This window comes from Embiotoca jacksoni, unplaced genomic scaffold (genome assembly GCF_022577435.1).
Source record: "Embiotoca jacksoni isolate LCO1_2020_lvr unplaced genomic scaffold, fEmbJac1.0.p SCAF_18, whole genome shotgun sequence".
NCBI lineage: Eukaryota > Metazoa > Chordata > Actinopteri > Embiotocidae > Embiotoca > Embiotoca jacksoni.
Window position 1 is genome coordinate 2980385 of NW_027185318.1, and position 14027 is coordinate 2994411.

Consider the following 14027-nt stretch of genomic DNA (forward strand, 5'->3'; position numbering starts at 1 on the left):
TTTCTTTTTAAGAAATTGATTTTTAACAATTTACAAAGTCAAACAAGAACAAAGAAAAGGATACGAATGGCAACCAGTGAAGTAACAACAACAGGTGCAGCCGATAAATTGATATTTGTGCGCATCAGATGTCCTGCAGGATCCACGTCAAAGGCGTACAGGGATGTTTGCTAATTTACTATAGGAAATTAAAATTATTATAGTTTTCATTTCATCCTTAAGAATGAAGCTACATTTCCTCTCTTCTCCACAGCACCAAACACGACACTGTTGGATTAGTGAATCAAAACTTACCAAAAGGTGCGTGTTTTAGTGCTGTAAATAACCCAAAGCACTAATATTACTATTTCAGATAAACATCTTACGAGGAGCACCTAAATGCAGCATTTGTCACCGCTGAGATCATCCGCTAAGCAGAGAGCATGCGCAGTAGAGGCTGGTCTGGGAGTGTCTGAGCGGTTTTGTTGGACGTGAACGTGAACCCGCAGACTGAAGCCAAGAAGAAGAGCATCTGCATGAACAATGAACCGGCTGACTTGAGAGGAAATGATTCGCTGAAACGGACGCGAGCAGGACGCGAGAGGAGCGGCGGGGAGATGGACGCGTGCAGGAGCGGTGATTTAGTGGATCTCTGTGGCGTCAATGACCTCTAACGGTTCAGGGAATTAGGGATTTCTGATACTTTGCTGTCCGCAAAGTCAATTCTCTGATAGACTGTGAGCGCGTTACGTTGACGGGCTGGTGTTTGCCCACGAGCCTTCACAGCAGCGTCTGTAAAATAGACTGCTTACAGTCTTAATGTCTCAATTTTATTTAATCAATAGCTGATTATTGGATGGCCTGCAGTCAACAAGATTTCTTTTTCTTTTTCTAAAGTGCTAAATACTCACTGCAGAGTAATTGTTTATTCAAAAAGATTTTTTTTTTTTTTTTTTTTATAAATCACTTATTGACCCATTGCTTCATATTTTCCTGCTTCAACTACACATCTTTGTTTTAATTACAGCAGCTCACATTTTTAGTCACTGCTGCGCTGACTTTTTTTTGTTGTTGTTGACACTATTGATGCCATAATGTGCTGGATGTCATGAGCTGGCCATCTGTTGTGGGAACGTACTTAAACCTGCAAGCAGATTAACCAATCAAAGGATCCGAGCGCCTTCCGTCTGGACTCGCCAGTGCCAGGACTGCGTGGGCTTCCAGGTGGAGGAGGGATGCTGAGGGTCACGGTGGGTTCGGTGGAGGAGAGGGACGAGGAGCAGGAGGACGAAGGCGAAGAAGAGATGAGGGATGGAGGGGTGCCTTTCTTCGTGAACAGGGGAGGCCTCCCGGTGGATGAGGAGACTTGGGAGAGGATGTGGCGCCATGTGGCTCGAATCCACCCCAAAGGTGAAGCACTTGGGAAGGAGATAAAAGGTGCCACTGACCTGCCCAAGGTAAAATGCATAATATGAAAACAACTTACATTCAATATGCTTGATCAGTTGCAGATGGTTACTCAGCGCAGTACTTTGCTTTTTCACACTATCCATCTGAAACTTGCACATGCTGGAGAAACCATTCCCACCCATGTGTTGGAGGAAAACAGTATTTACCACGAGGGGAACACAGACAACCACATGCCTTTAAACCCGTTATAAATAATCCTCTTTTAAATGATTATTTTTGCTGACTATTGTTTGCCAATGTCACCATGGTCGTAAAATACAAAGCACGAATTTGTCCAAACTGACATTTGCATCATGAGGATGTTTTCGACACAGAAGAATGGTACTTTTCATTTGTTCCTCCCGAGAGCTGTCGAAACTATTGCCATTACTGATACCAAATAGAGAAGAGCACAGATGTCAGACGAGACGACATTCTCCAGCGGCGATGAATATTGGGATTGTATGATTGTAATGCAGTTTGTTTGGACGCTCTGTCCCACAGATTCCAGTACCGAGCGTGCCTACATACCAACCTACCACCGCTATCCCACAGCGCCTGGAAGCCATACAGAAGTACATCAGGGAATTGCAGTATCCTTTGACCACGCTGGTCGAATCACTTGGTTTGAACTAAAACGATGACAACGGAGTATATTTAAATGTTTTTTTGAAAATATGTCACATAGTTAGAAAGATATTTCCTATTGACCCACTCTTTCGTCGGAGATTAATAGTATGAGCCAAACAGTCAAAACTAAAATGTAGGCCACCGTAGACACTTTTTTTTTTTTTTCTATATTTAGCAAAAGCTTAATTTCCAGTCAGAGAAGAAATTCATTCATATTTAACCAACAATCTATGAATATCACAAAGCACTGAAAATAGTTGTCTTCTTTCAGCAGAGTGCTCTCACAAGGCCGCGTCACACGGCTGTTACGTCCTTAACTGTATCTCACAGGTACAATCACACGGGAACACAGTTTTTTGAGATAAGGAAAAGCCGTCCTCTGACTGCGTAAGCAAATGTTCCTTTCAATCCAAGGATGAAATCGGTGTTAGACTTCACACCGTCGCGGGATGACAGGGACGATGTTTTGTTGATTTCTTAGCCAGTGATGGCTGACGCATGTGGATCAGCTGTGTGTCTGGTTTACTCCAGGGCTTTGAGTAATGTCAACCAGTAGAGGCCTGGAACCCACTTTATTAGATTTAGTTGCACAGATTTTTATTTCCCTGGCTCATGGAAAATGATTTTGTTCGACTGCATAGAATCAATAACGGTGGGCTCATGTTCTCGGCCGTGCACTAGTTCACTCGTGTGCAGGTGTCTTGTAACACGGAGTTGCATCTGAAGTGTCTTTCTTTCTCTTTTTTTTTTGCACAGGTTAATGGACATTGCTAAGGAGATGACACGGGAGGCTCTGCCAATCAAATGTTTGGAGGCGGTGATCCTGGGGATGTATCTTTCCACTTCATGTATTAGTATGTCTTCAAATGTGTTTCATTGCAATGAAGGTATAGAGTGCTTTTCTTTTACATTTAGTCGGCTAATGGAGTGAGAAATGTTTTTCTTTGGCAGATTCGCTGTATATTGTGTCTCCAAATATGGCTCAATATGTAGTCTGATGGAGCAGAACAAAACAAAAGGATTTTCCATATAAAATGGAAGCCTTGACTACAGAGACCAAATCTGACATCTGCACTGAGGAATTAAAGACCAAATGTAGATTTCCTTGACCCAACTCGGGACAGTTACCTCACCAACAACATGCCAGGTGTCGAGCGCTTCCCCCTCAGCTTTAAGTCTCAGTTCTCAGGGAACCACTTCCACCACATCGTGCTGGGAGTTCACAGCGGGGGGCGCTTTGGTGCGCTGGGCACGAGCCGAAGGGAGGACCTCATGTTCAAGCCACTGGAGTTCCGAACCCTGATGGACTTGGTGCAGGAATATGACGGAGCCTACAGGGGCTACTGGCACACCCTGCGCAAGGTCAAGATCGGCCAGTACGTGTCCCACGACCTTCACAGCGTAGAGCAGATCGAGTGGAAACACTCCATACTCGATGTGGACAAGCTGACCAAGGAGGAGCTGCGGAAGGAGCTGGAGAGACACACTCGAGACATGAGGCTGAAGGTACAGTACGGCGGCAGCCGGGACAAAGAGATTGATTTCTTACTCGTTGTTGTTGCTGGTTGCTTCTGTCCTTTAGAACGTCTATGGAAGAACAAATGCAAAAACTTACAACACTAAAAATCCTAAAGGAAATATGTATTAAATGTTTGTTGTTGTTTTTTTTAATTTGCATATTTGACAAATTATTTTGCAACTGACACCAACACAAGCTGTTGGATCTCTTACAGGACTAAAGCTAATGATGGGAAATATAATTTGTCCGCAGCAGATGGACAGCCCTTCCTGACTGCTCATTAGATTTCCTTTGACGGGCTGCTTCTTCATGCACAGTGACACTGAGTTGATCTGCTGTTTGAGGGGCGATTGCTCTCAAACGCCGCTCGGTCATCACCTCTCACGCTTCAATAATGAAGGCAGCCTTGATGCTGGGCTCTCCGTGTAATAAAACTAATGTGATGACTTGAATCTGCTCTGCTGTGCTTCATGCATGGCTGGCTCAATCCATCAAGCGCCGATCTTTAATGTGATTGTGCAGGCCACTCCGTGTAAAAGACACAGATAGATTTCAGCCGCTGACACTCGTACAGCGAGGACATAAGCATCGCCCGTGTGGTGTTTTAAAGAGATGGAAATTCTGATGAAGATGTTCTTTTCCATGGACTGTTTTTGCAGATAGGAAAGCCGGCACCTCCCTCTCCCACCAAAGACAGGAGAAACGGCACGGGTTCACCCCTCAGAGTACCGAGCAGCCCCATACGGAGGATCAGCCGTGTTGAGAGACGGTATGATTAATCACATGCTCTCACTGAAAATACAGGCACTATAACCACTTGTGTGAAACCTCTGCAGCCCCTGGAATATATTTAGATGTCTCATGATCAGTCCGAAGAATTAGTCACAGTTTCCTTCTAAATATGAATAAACCTCTTTGTCTCATATTTTTGTGTTGCAGTCCGTCTGGAGAGAAGAAGGTTTTGGATCAAAAATCCTCCACAGATATAAATGGATACCAGATTAGAGTCTGAGGAGAAGTTTATGTCTGCTTGTGAAATTTGAGGTACCACACACTTGTTTATGAGGCCACCGATTTACTCAAAAGCTTAATTTGTGTACACATTGGCCTATTCATTGGATGCAATGTTGAATAGGTCACCAGCAGCTTTTCCTCCTAAAACAAACGCCTCATTCAGTTCTCCTATATTGTTACCGGCTTTTTCTGTAGCAGTTACTAGTAATTGGTGCTGGCACTGCTCCCAGCTATTCAAAGGAGGGAGTAAAAGTGCATAATATAGAAACATTTTTCAACAACTGCAGACTTTTGCTAACTTAATACACCATGAAACATGATCCTTCCCTGAAGCTGGGTAAAAGTCCCACTCAGTGTTAATGTGCTACTGGACATATCATAGGTTTCTGTGCTGTTGTTATGTTCTACAAAAGCTCTCAAGGCTTTTCTGCAATCTGTATCGTGGTACTGTAAGTGTGCAAATACATGTCATGTAATATAAATCCACTTAGATTCCGCTGGGCAACAACTGCTTGTGTAGTGACTAGTTTGCAAACCACTACCCTTGTGCCTTGTATGAAAAGTCAAAGAAGAAAAAGACTTTTTTTTTTATATATTAAACCCTTTATTCTTATTGCCTAACTTAACACAAAGCAGTGTGATCTCTGCTCTTCCAAATTACTATGAAATAGACTGTGACAGACCTGCAACACCCAGAGGTTAGCAGCATGCTACTTACTTTTTAAGACAACAGACATTATACCTTTGTATCTCCGAGTGTAAGAGAGTCTAAAATCTTACACAAGAAGCAAGACAATGATCGAGGTGACGAATGGCAAAGCAGCTGACTGACCTGTCTGCATTTAAGGAAGACGCAAGGCAACGAGGAGTCAATTTATTTGTATTGTACAACTGCTATATGTACGGTTTTTAACTTTTATTTGTAGCAACTTTATCTAATATTTCACTTGCCTTAAGTGGTATCCAAGCGACTGACGTCCGTTTCAGATAAGGTGTGAAGCAGTTTGTTTACAGCACCTTTACCTGTATTTTGTAATTTTGTTTGTTTTTTAAATCAGAAATTCTGTCATTTTATACTACCTTCAGTCTCGGTGATCACCAGTAAACATTTAATATTTACCACAATGTTGTTTCAGTCAACATTTTTATCTGTGCAGTAGCTGTTGTCCATTTTAATTTCAGTGGTCTATAACACACATGTTTTGTACCAAAAGACAGTTGATTTACAGAATGACAATAAAGGGTCACTTTGATAGTGGCAACGCACTTTTGGTTTTTGATTGAATTTTGTGTTAAATGTTTAAGTATTGAAATATCATATCCTTACTTGATGGATATTTGGTATCCCGAAAAATGCAAAAATTCTGTTGTGGTTAACGAGAGGGGTGTCTTAATTGGTTTTCTGTCGACCGATAGTTGACATTCAGCACAGGCTTTCCTCAGCTTTTAGCACCAAGGCAGATGAGAGCAGACTGAGATCTCCAAACACTCTCTGTTAGGTTTATACAAAAGAGGCTCAGTGCCAACAACCCTATAAAAGGAAAGGATAAGCCTCAGTGAATTAAAACAGTCAGACTAAGTGGGACGGCTCCACATGTTTATCTTTTAGATTTAAGTCGTTTCCAGTGGAAAAACTGCTGACAAAGCTGAAGCTGACACTGTGTAGCACATATATTGTCTTCATTATATTGTTTAGGTGCGGCTGGTGTTTGCTGCAGTCATTTAAATAAGAGCTGACTGCATATGTGCTGTTCTCATGATGAGATGCCTAAATGGACGAATGCAACTCTGGCTCACAGCACAGCACACAGCAAGCAGCCAATAAGGCGGGATGGGATGGCTGACACGTTCGATGAAAACCAGAACGCAAGGAACTACTTTGTGTGTAGGCTGATAACATATACCTCTGAGAGGACTATATGGAATACTATTAAGAGTGTGGTGAGATATGGGTTTGTCAATATTGAATCAGTTGCCAAACCCGTATCTTCCTTCCAGTGGATTCCAGGCGTCAAACATGCAGCAGTGTTTGTGAGAGATGGAAACAGAAGGCATAATGCTCTATTTGGTTAAAAACCCATTGACCTACTTCATTTTCTTTCACATACTTAATTCCCAAAGGATTGATTAAGTCCCACAGTCTGACTCCTCTCTATAATAAAGTTTTTAGCAATTGTTTATGGCAAATATATTGACAGCTAGGTGGTGTGAGAGAAAGTAATCCTACTCAACAATCACCTTTGCAGATATTCTACAGCCAACACAAACAAAAGAATGCCTTACTAAGTGCCTTCATGCATTAATACTCAACTATATACATGAATTATTCATTCATGCATCAGCCAGACACACAGATGCACACTGACAAACTGAGCAGCTAAGTGCGGTGGGAGGGTGGGGGAGGGAGGGGAGGGGAGGGGAGGGAGCCGACATCCAGGTCACCGTCTCAGTACGAGACCGGGCAAGAAAAAACGGAGCCCGACACGAACCGGAGGATGTGGTGCTCGTGGATGCGTTTAACGTGCTGCATCAGGAATCCAGGAGAAATAACCTCAATTCTTACTAAACAACGTGGAGACACGCTTGTGCTTTCTGTCATGGTCAAACAGCTGGAAAGAGTCAGACATAAGTGGAAAATATTTATTACATGTTTTTACCATCTGAAAAAACCCCACGACATTGTATTCAGAAACAGCTAAATGAACACATTATCACACCAATAAGAATCTAAGCAACCACCGACATCTGTTTTATTAAATAAACTATTCAAGCAACATTAAACTGGAACTGTCAGATCCCAGTAATGGCTCGGCATCATTTATCTGATGAAAACCATGTGGAGGAAGACTGTGCTTTGGTATTATTATTTGTCTTGCTCTTTGAACAAAATTTTTAACTTCTATTCAGCTGCAAAACCATAATCCTTTGTTTCCAGAAGTTCACCACAAGTAATGGCATTCACACTAACACAAACAAGCGTCGGAGCAAGAGCTGAGTAATTTGACCGGATGTATGCTTTTCCTCTGACGTCCGTTTCACTGAGTTCAACCACAGTCCTTCCTATCATATTATAGTATTATTATTCCAGTATGTCCAGCTGGAACTTGGCTACAAGGCTGAGATGGTCAGAAGGGAATATGTGATTGGGAAGGCCGTTCATTGACCACAAGGCTTCCTCAGATAGGAGAGAGAGAACACCAATGAGCTTCAGACCTTCACTCGCAACGTCTCCACCAGCTAGGGAAAAGAAAGAAAAACACACATAAGTTATTTAAAGTGGCAAATAATTAATTCAGAGCTGCAACATCTCAGATTTTCTTCTGCTTCGTGTCATACCTTTTTGATAGGAGGTGGAGCCGAGTTTTGGGGAGTAGAATATGTAGTCGACTGTATTTCCTCCTTGAGAGGTGAACGCCGTGACTTCTGGATTGCCAGAACCCGGGAGAGTGTGTTTGTAGACTGACTCCAGGTTTAACCTATGACTGATGATGTGTATGATCCTGTGAAACCATAAAATCGCATGATCAATTAATGAAGTCTGACTACCCTTTGTATGTTTTCCTGTTTTTTAGACATGGCAGGACTATTAGGTGGAGATAAACAGAATTCCTATTAAGTAGAGTAGCTTTAACATTTATTGTGTTGTTCAGTGTTCCTGTTTGCTGCTGTGACATTAAGGTAAGAATCACATATATGGCAAAAACCTGCGGGTAAACTGACCTTTTATCAAAAGGCTGATTTTCCTTTGAAGCGTCTGTGCACAACAAGAGGAAAATACAGAGCTCTTACACAGAACAGTAAAAGAAATGAGGTATTGTAAATGGTGGAATGACTGTAAGTCCTTGTGTGGTTTCTCTGTTGTATGTTGGAAATCACCTGGTTTGTCATCAGTCACTCCTGGAAGCAGCTCCAGGTCCTGAGGACGGACATATGCAGCTGGACAATAGCGCAGCCGCAGCATGAAGTCATGGCTGTACTGACATTTCCCTACACAAGCAGAACAAATATAACAAGTGGAGTGAGCGACAGGAAATACACCACTTCCTACTGAAGCCCCCTCCTTGGATCAAAATAGCAGCACAAACACAGACCTGGCTTCGGACTCTGGCTCTTGAGCGCCTTGTTGTCGACGGTGTACCGGCAGGCGTCGGTGATCCCCAGAGAGCTGGGCCACAGCGGACGAGACAGCCGGAGACACTTGGTTTTGTAAGACAGTTCCTCTTGGCCTGATATCTGTCGGATGTGGTGAATAAACACATTATTAGAGAGGTAACTGCTGCAAGGATCGTCGGAAGAAGCCTGAAATAAAGAGCTTGAAATTGCTTTTCTGGTTTACATTCAGTAATGTGGGAGCAACTGATGATGACCAGTTGGTTTCTCTCTCACCTTCCATGCTGGTAGATTCCGGTAGAAGAGTTGGCCGGTCATGATCAGCTGGTACAGAGCCATCCGTGGCACAGAGTTAAAGTCTCCACATAATATGATGTTGCAGCGTTTACCTTTGGCCTTGCAGGACTTGATCATGCTGTCAATTTCTGCCAGCATTATTGCCAGCTGAGCCAGCTTTATGTCACCCCTACTGGGGTTGAAGAGCAGGTGGGTGTTGGCCACGCAGAGGGGCGGGCCCTTCTTCTTGACCTCCGACCCCAGCGTGACCACCGGCTGAAGCAGCAAGACAATGCCCACGTTGTGGCGGTCTAACAGCTCCGTCTCAGGCCTGAAGTACTCCAGCTGAGTAAGAGCTACTTCAGAGAAGCAACTGCTACGATAGCAAGTTGCACAGCCGTCTGTCTTGGTCCCCGTGCGCCGCTTGTACACACAGGTGTAGCCTAGAAAAACAACGTAAACAGAAGACGTGTAACACCTTTGTCACAATATCCACAAACATGACTAAGTCACTGGTTCGTCTGCAGTGACCTACCCATCTGACACAGGGCAGGATGCAGCTGTTCACGGTAGTGGTTCTCCTGAACCTCTTGGAGACACAAAATCTACACAGAAGAGGACACAAACACACAAATCATTATCCAACATGTAAGATTAGACGCAACGTGTGGCTAGTTTAAATTTCCCAAAAATTGTACTCACATCTGGTCCCCATTTTTTTATTTCCTCCAGAAGCAAGCTGTAGCGGTAGTTCCAGTTCAGCACCTCCGGGGGGCAGTGTATGCACAGATCCTGGTTGGTCTCCAGTAGGTCCTGAGCAAGGATGTTGTAGGACATGACAGTGAAGTCTATTGAGGTCTTTGTGAATGGGAGGGGTGTCGGGGTGCTCTCAGCCAGATCCTCCCATATTCTCCACACGGCTATGTGCAAGACAAACGCACATCCAAACAAACACAAACACAGAGCTTGATATTGAACGATAGAAATCTCATTGCCAGGAAAATAGTAAAGCTGAGAAAACAAAGTCTCACCTTCAAAGGGCACTGTCAGCTTCATAGAAGGGTAGTAGCTCATGGTAGGAAAGTGCCACCGAAGGCACTGCACTTCTTGTGCCAGACCAGGTCCTGCAGGGAAGTGCCAGACAGGTTGGTCATGGTGTTCCTTGCTGAGTTTAAGGTGGGTCGGAGAGATGACTGATACAAGCTTAGAAGTATCAGCAGTGGGAACTCTAGATTCATCCCAGCACTCGGATACTTCAGCTGTAGTTTCAACTGGAGCCTGTGACTTTTCCATGTTTTTTTCCTGGATTTGTTCCTCTGCTGAACAGGTGGTTTTCTGTTTGTTGTCTTCAGTTAAACTTCCTGATTCTTCTGAGGTTTGAATCTGGATTTGTTCTTCTGCTGAACAGGTGATTTTCTGTTTGTTGTCTTCAGTTAAACTTCCTGATTCTTCTGAGGTTTGAATCTGGATTTGTTCTTCTGCTGAACAGGTGATTTTCTGTTTGTTATCTTCAGTTAAACTTCCTGATTCTTCTGATGTTTGAATCTGGATTTGTTCCTCTGCTGAACAGGTGGTTTTCTGTTTGTTGTCTTCAGTTAAACTTCCTGATTCTTCCGAGGTTTGAATCTGGATTTGTTCTTCTGCTGAACAGGTGGTTTTCTGTTTGTTGTCTTCAGTTAAACTTCCTAGTTCTTCCGAGGTTTGAATCTGGATTTGTTCTTCTGCTGAACAGGTGATTTTCTGTTTGTTGTCTTCAGTTAAACTTCCTAGTTCTTCCGAGGTTTGAATCTGGATTTGTTCTTCTGCTGAACAGGTGATTTTCTGTTTGTTATCTTCAGTTAAATTTCCTGATTCTTCCGATGTTTGAATCTGGATTTGTTCTTCTGCTGAACAGGTGATTTTCTGTTTGTTGTCTTCAGTTAAACTTCCTGATTCTTCCGATGTTTGAATCTGGATTTGTTCTTCTGCTGAACAGGTGATTTTCTGTTTGTTATCTTCAGTTAAACTTCCTGATTCTTCCGAGGTTTGAATCTGGATTTGTTCTTCTGCTGAACAGGTGATTTTCTGTTTGCTGTCTTCAGTTAAACTTCCTAGTTCTTCTGAGGTTTGAATCTGGATTTGTTCCTCTGCTGAACAGGTGATTTTCTGTTTGTTGTCTTTAGTTAAACTTCCTGATTCTTCTGAGGTTTGAATCTGGATTTGTTCCTCTGCTGAACAGGTGATTTTCTGTTTGTTGTCTTCAGTTAAACTTCCTGATTCTTCTGAGGTTTGAATCTGGATTTGTTCTTCTGCTGAACAGGTGATTTTCTGTTTGTTATCTTCAGTTAAACTTCCTGGTTCTTCCGAGGTTTGAATCTGGATTTGTTCTTCTGCTGAACAGGTGGTTTTCTGTTTGTTATCTTCAGTTAAACTTCCTGATTCTTCTGAGGTTTGAATCTGGATTTGTTCCTCTGCTGAACAGGTGATTTTCTGTTTGTTATCTTCAGTTAAACTTCCTGATTCTTCCGATGTTTGAATCTGGATTTGTTCTTCTGCTGAACAGGTGATTTTCTGTTTGTTATCTTCAGTTAAACTTCCTGGTTCTTCCGATGTTTGAATCTGGATTTGTTCTTCTGCTGAACAGGTGGTTTTCTGTTTGTTATCTTCAGTTAAACTTCCTGATTCTTCTGAGGTTTGAATCTGGATTTGTTCCTCTGCTGAACAGGTGATTTTCTGTTTGTTATCTTCAGTTAAACTTCCTGATTCTTCTGAGGTTTGAATCTGGATTTGTTCTTCTGCTGAACAGGTGATTTTCTGTTTGCTGTCTTCAGTTAAACTTCCTGATTCTTCTGAGGTTTGAATCTGGATTTGTTCCTCTGCTGAACAGGTGATTTTCTGTTTGTTATCTTCAGTTAAACTTCCTAGTTCTTCTGAGGTTTGAATCTGGATTTGTTCCAGGACTGAACAGGTGATTTTCTGTTTGTTATCTTCAGTTAAACTTCCTGATTCTTCTGAGGTTTGAATCTGGATTTGTTCCTCTGCTGAACAGGTGATTTTCTGTTTGTTGTCTTCAGTTAAACTTCCTGATTCTTCTGAGGTTTGAATCTGGATTTGTTCTTCTGCTGAACAGGTGATTTTCTGTTTGTTGTCTTCAGTTAAACTTCCTGATTCTTCTGAGGTTTGAATCTGGATTTGTTCTTCTGCTGAACAGGTGATTTTCTGTTTGTTATCTTCAGTTAAACTTCCTGATTCTTCTGATGTTTGAATCTGGATTTGTTCCTCTGCTGAACAGGTGGTTTTCTGTTTGTTGTCTTCAGTTAAACTTCCTGATTCTTCCGAGGTTTGAATCTGGATTTGTTCTTCTGCTGAACAGGTGGTTTTCTGTTTGTTGTCTTCAGTTAAACTTCCTAGTTCTTCCGAGGTTTGAATCTGGATTTGTTCTTCTGCTGAACAGTTGATTTTCTGTTTGTTGTCTTCAGTTAAACTTCCTAGTTCTTCCGAGGTTTGAATCTGGATTTGTTCTTCTGCTGAACAGGTGATTTTCTGTTTGTTGTCTTCAGTTAAACTTCCTGATTCTTCCGAGGTTTGAATCTGGATTTGTTCCTCTGCTGAACAGGTGATTTTCTGTTTGTTGTCTTCAGTTAAACTTCCTGATTCTTCTGAGGTTTGAATCTGGATTTGTTCCTCTGCTGAACAGGTGATTTTCTGTTTGTTGTCTTCAGTTAAACTTCCTGATTCTTCTGAGGTTTGAATCTGGATTTGTTCTTCTGCTGAACAGGTGATTTTCTGTTTGTTGTCTTCAGTTAAACTTCCTGATTCTTCTGAGGTTTGAATCTGGATTTGTTCTTCTGCTGAACAGGTGATTTTCTGTTTGTTATCTTCAGTTAAATTTCCTGATTCTTCCGATGTTTGAATCTGGATTTGTTCTTCTGCTGAACAGGTGATTTTCTGTTTGTTGTCTTCAGTTAAACTTCCTGATTCTTCCGATGTTTGAATCTGGATTTGTTCTTCTGCTGAACAGGTGATTTTCTGTTTGTTATCTTCAGTTAAACTTCCTGATTCTTCCGAGGTTTGAATCTGGATTTGTTCTTCTGCTGAACAGGTGATTTTCTGTTTGCTGTCTTCAGTTAAACTTCCTAGTTCTTCTGAGGTTTGAATCTGGATTTGTTCCTCTGCTGAACAGGTGATTTTCTGTTTGTTGTCTTTAGTTAAACTTCCTGATTCTTCTGAGGTTTGAATCTGGATTTGTTCCTCTGCTGAAAAGGTGATTTTCTGTTTGTTGTCTTCAGTTAAACTTCCTGATTCTTCTGAGGTTTGAATCTGGATTTGTTCTTCTGCTGAACAGGTGATTTTCTGTTTGTTATCTTCAGTTAAACTTCCTGGTTCTTCCGAGGTTTGAATCTGGATTTGTTCTTCTGCTGAACAGGTGGTTTTCTGTTTGTTATCTTCAGTTAAACTTCCTGATTCTTCTGAGGTTTGAATCTGGATTTGTTCCTCTGCTGAACAGGTGATTTTCTGTTTGTTATCTTCAGTTAAACTTCCTGATTCTTCCGATGTTTGAATCTGGATTTGTTCTTCTGCTGAACAGGTGATTTTCTGTTTGTTATCTTCAGTTAAACTTCCTGGTTCTTCCGATGTTTGAATCTGGATTTGTTCTTCTGCTGAACAGGTGGTTTTCTGTTTGTTATCTTCAGTTAAACTTCCTGATTCTTCTGAGGTTTGAATCTGGATTTGTTCCTCTGCTGAACAGGTGATTTTCTGTTTGTTATCTTCAGTTAAACTTCCTGATTCTTCTGAGGTTTGAATCTGGATTTGTTCTTCTGCTGAACAGGTGATTTTCTGTTTGCTGTCTTCAGTTAAACTTCCTGATTCTTCTGAGGTTTGAATCTGGATTTGTTCCTCTGCTGAACAGGTGATTTTCTGTTTGTTATCTTCAGTTAAACTTCCTAGTTCTTCTGAGGTTTGAATCTGGATTTGTTCCAGGACTGAACAGGTGATTTTCTGTTTGTTATCTTCAGTTAAACTTCCTGATTCTTCTGAGGTTTGAATCTGGATTTGTTCCTCTGCTGAA

General features: G+C 41.9%; 2 protein-coding genes across 2 annotated transcripts; one reads left to right on the forward strand and one right to left on the reverse strand.

Annotated features, from left to right (window-relative positions):
- The first annotated feature begins 453 nt into the window (after nucleotides 1-453).
- Nucleotides 454-5857, forward strand: vash1 (vasohibin 1). The gene is made up of 7 exons (XM_069152075.1): nucleotides 454-1436; nucleotides 1933-2021; nucleotides 2389-2445; nucleotides 2815-2889; nucleotides 3183-3564; nucleotides 4237-4346; nucleotides 4517-5857. Exons 1-7 carry the CDS (start codon nucleotides 1215-1217, stop codon nucleotides 4587-4589), a joined length of 1008 nt encoding a protein of 335 aa, XP_069008176.1. The 5' UTR covers nucleotides 454-1214; the 3' UTR covers nucleotides 4590-5857.
- Nucleotides 5858-7217: 1360 nt separating this feature from the next.
- On the reverse strand, nucleotides 7218-10323 carry angel1 (angel homolog 1 (Drosophila)). Its single transcript, XM_069151794.1, has 9 exons — nucleotides 10009-10323; nucleotides 9680-9897; nucleotides 9513-9582; nucleotides 8978-9420; nucleotides 8683-8824; nucleotides 8468-8578; nucleotides 8312-8345; nucleotides 7928-8091; nucleotides 7218-7828 (listed from the first exon to the last, which is right to left on the reverse strand). Exons 1-9 carry the CDS (start codon nucleotides 10268-10270, stop codon nucleotides 7671-7673), a joined length of 1602 nt encoding a protein of 533 aa, XP_069007895.1. The 5' UTR covers nucleotides 10271-10323; the 3' UTR covers nucleotides 7218-7670.
- Between the last annotated feature and the right edge of the window lie 3704 nt (nucleotides 10324-14027).

Coding starts and splice junctions, on each gene's coding strand:
- vash1 (XM_069152075.1), top strand. CDS start 1,215: ATGCTGAGGGTCACGGTGGGTTCGGTGGAGGAGAGGGACGAGGAGCAG. Junction 1,437..1,932: donor GTGCCACTGACCTGCCCAAG/GTAAAATGCATA, acceptor TCTGTCCCACAG/ATTCCAGTACCGAGCGTGCC. Junction 2,022..2,388: donor AAGTACATCAGGGAATTGCA/GTATCCTTTGAC, acceptor TGTATCTCACAG/GTACAATCACACGGGAACAC.
- angel1 (XM_069151794.1), bottom strand. CDS start 10,270: ATGGAAAAGTCACAGGCTCCAGTTGAAACTACAGCTGAAGTATCCGAG. Junction 9,421..9,512: donor TCCTGCCCTGTGTCAGATGG/GTAGGTCACTGC, acceptor TTGTTTTTCTAG/GCTACACCTGTGTGTACAAG. Junction 8,346..8,467: donor AGTGACTGATGACAAACCAG/GTGATTTCCAAC, acceptor TGTTGTGCACAG/ACGCTTCAAAGGAAAATCAG.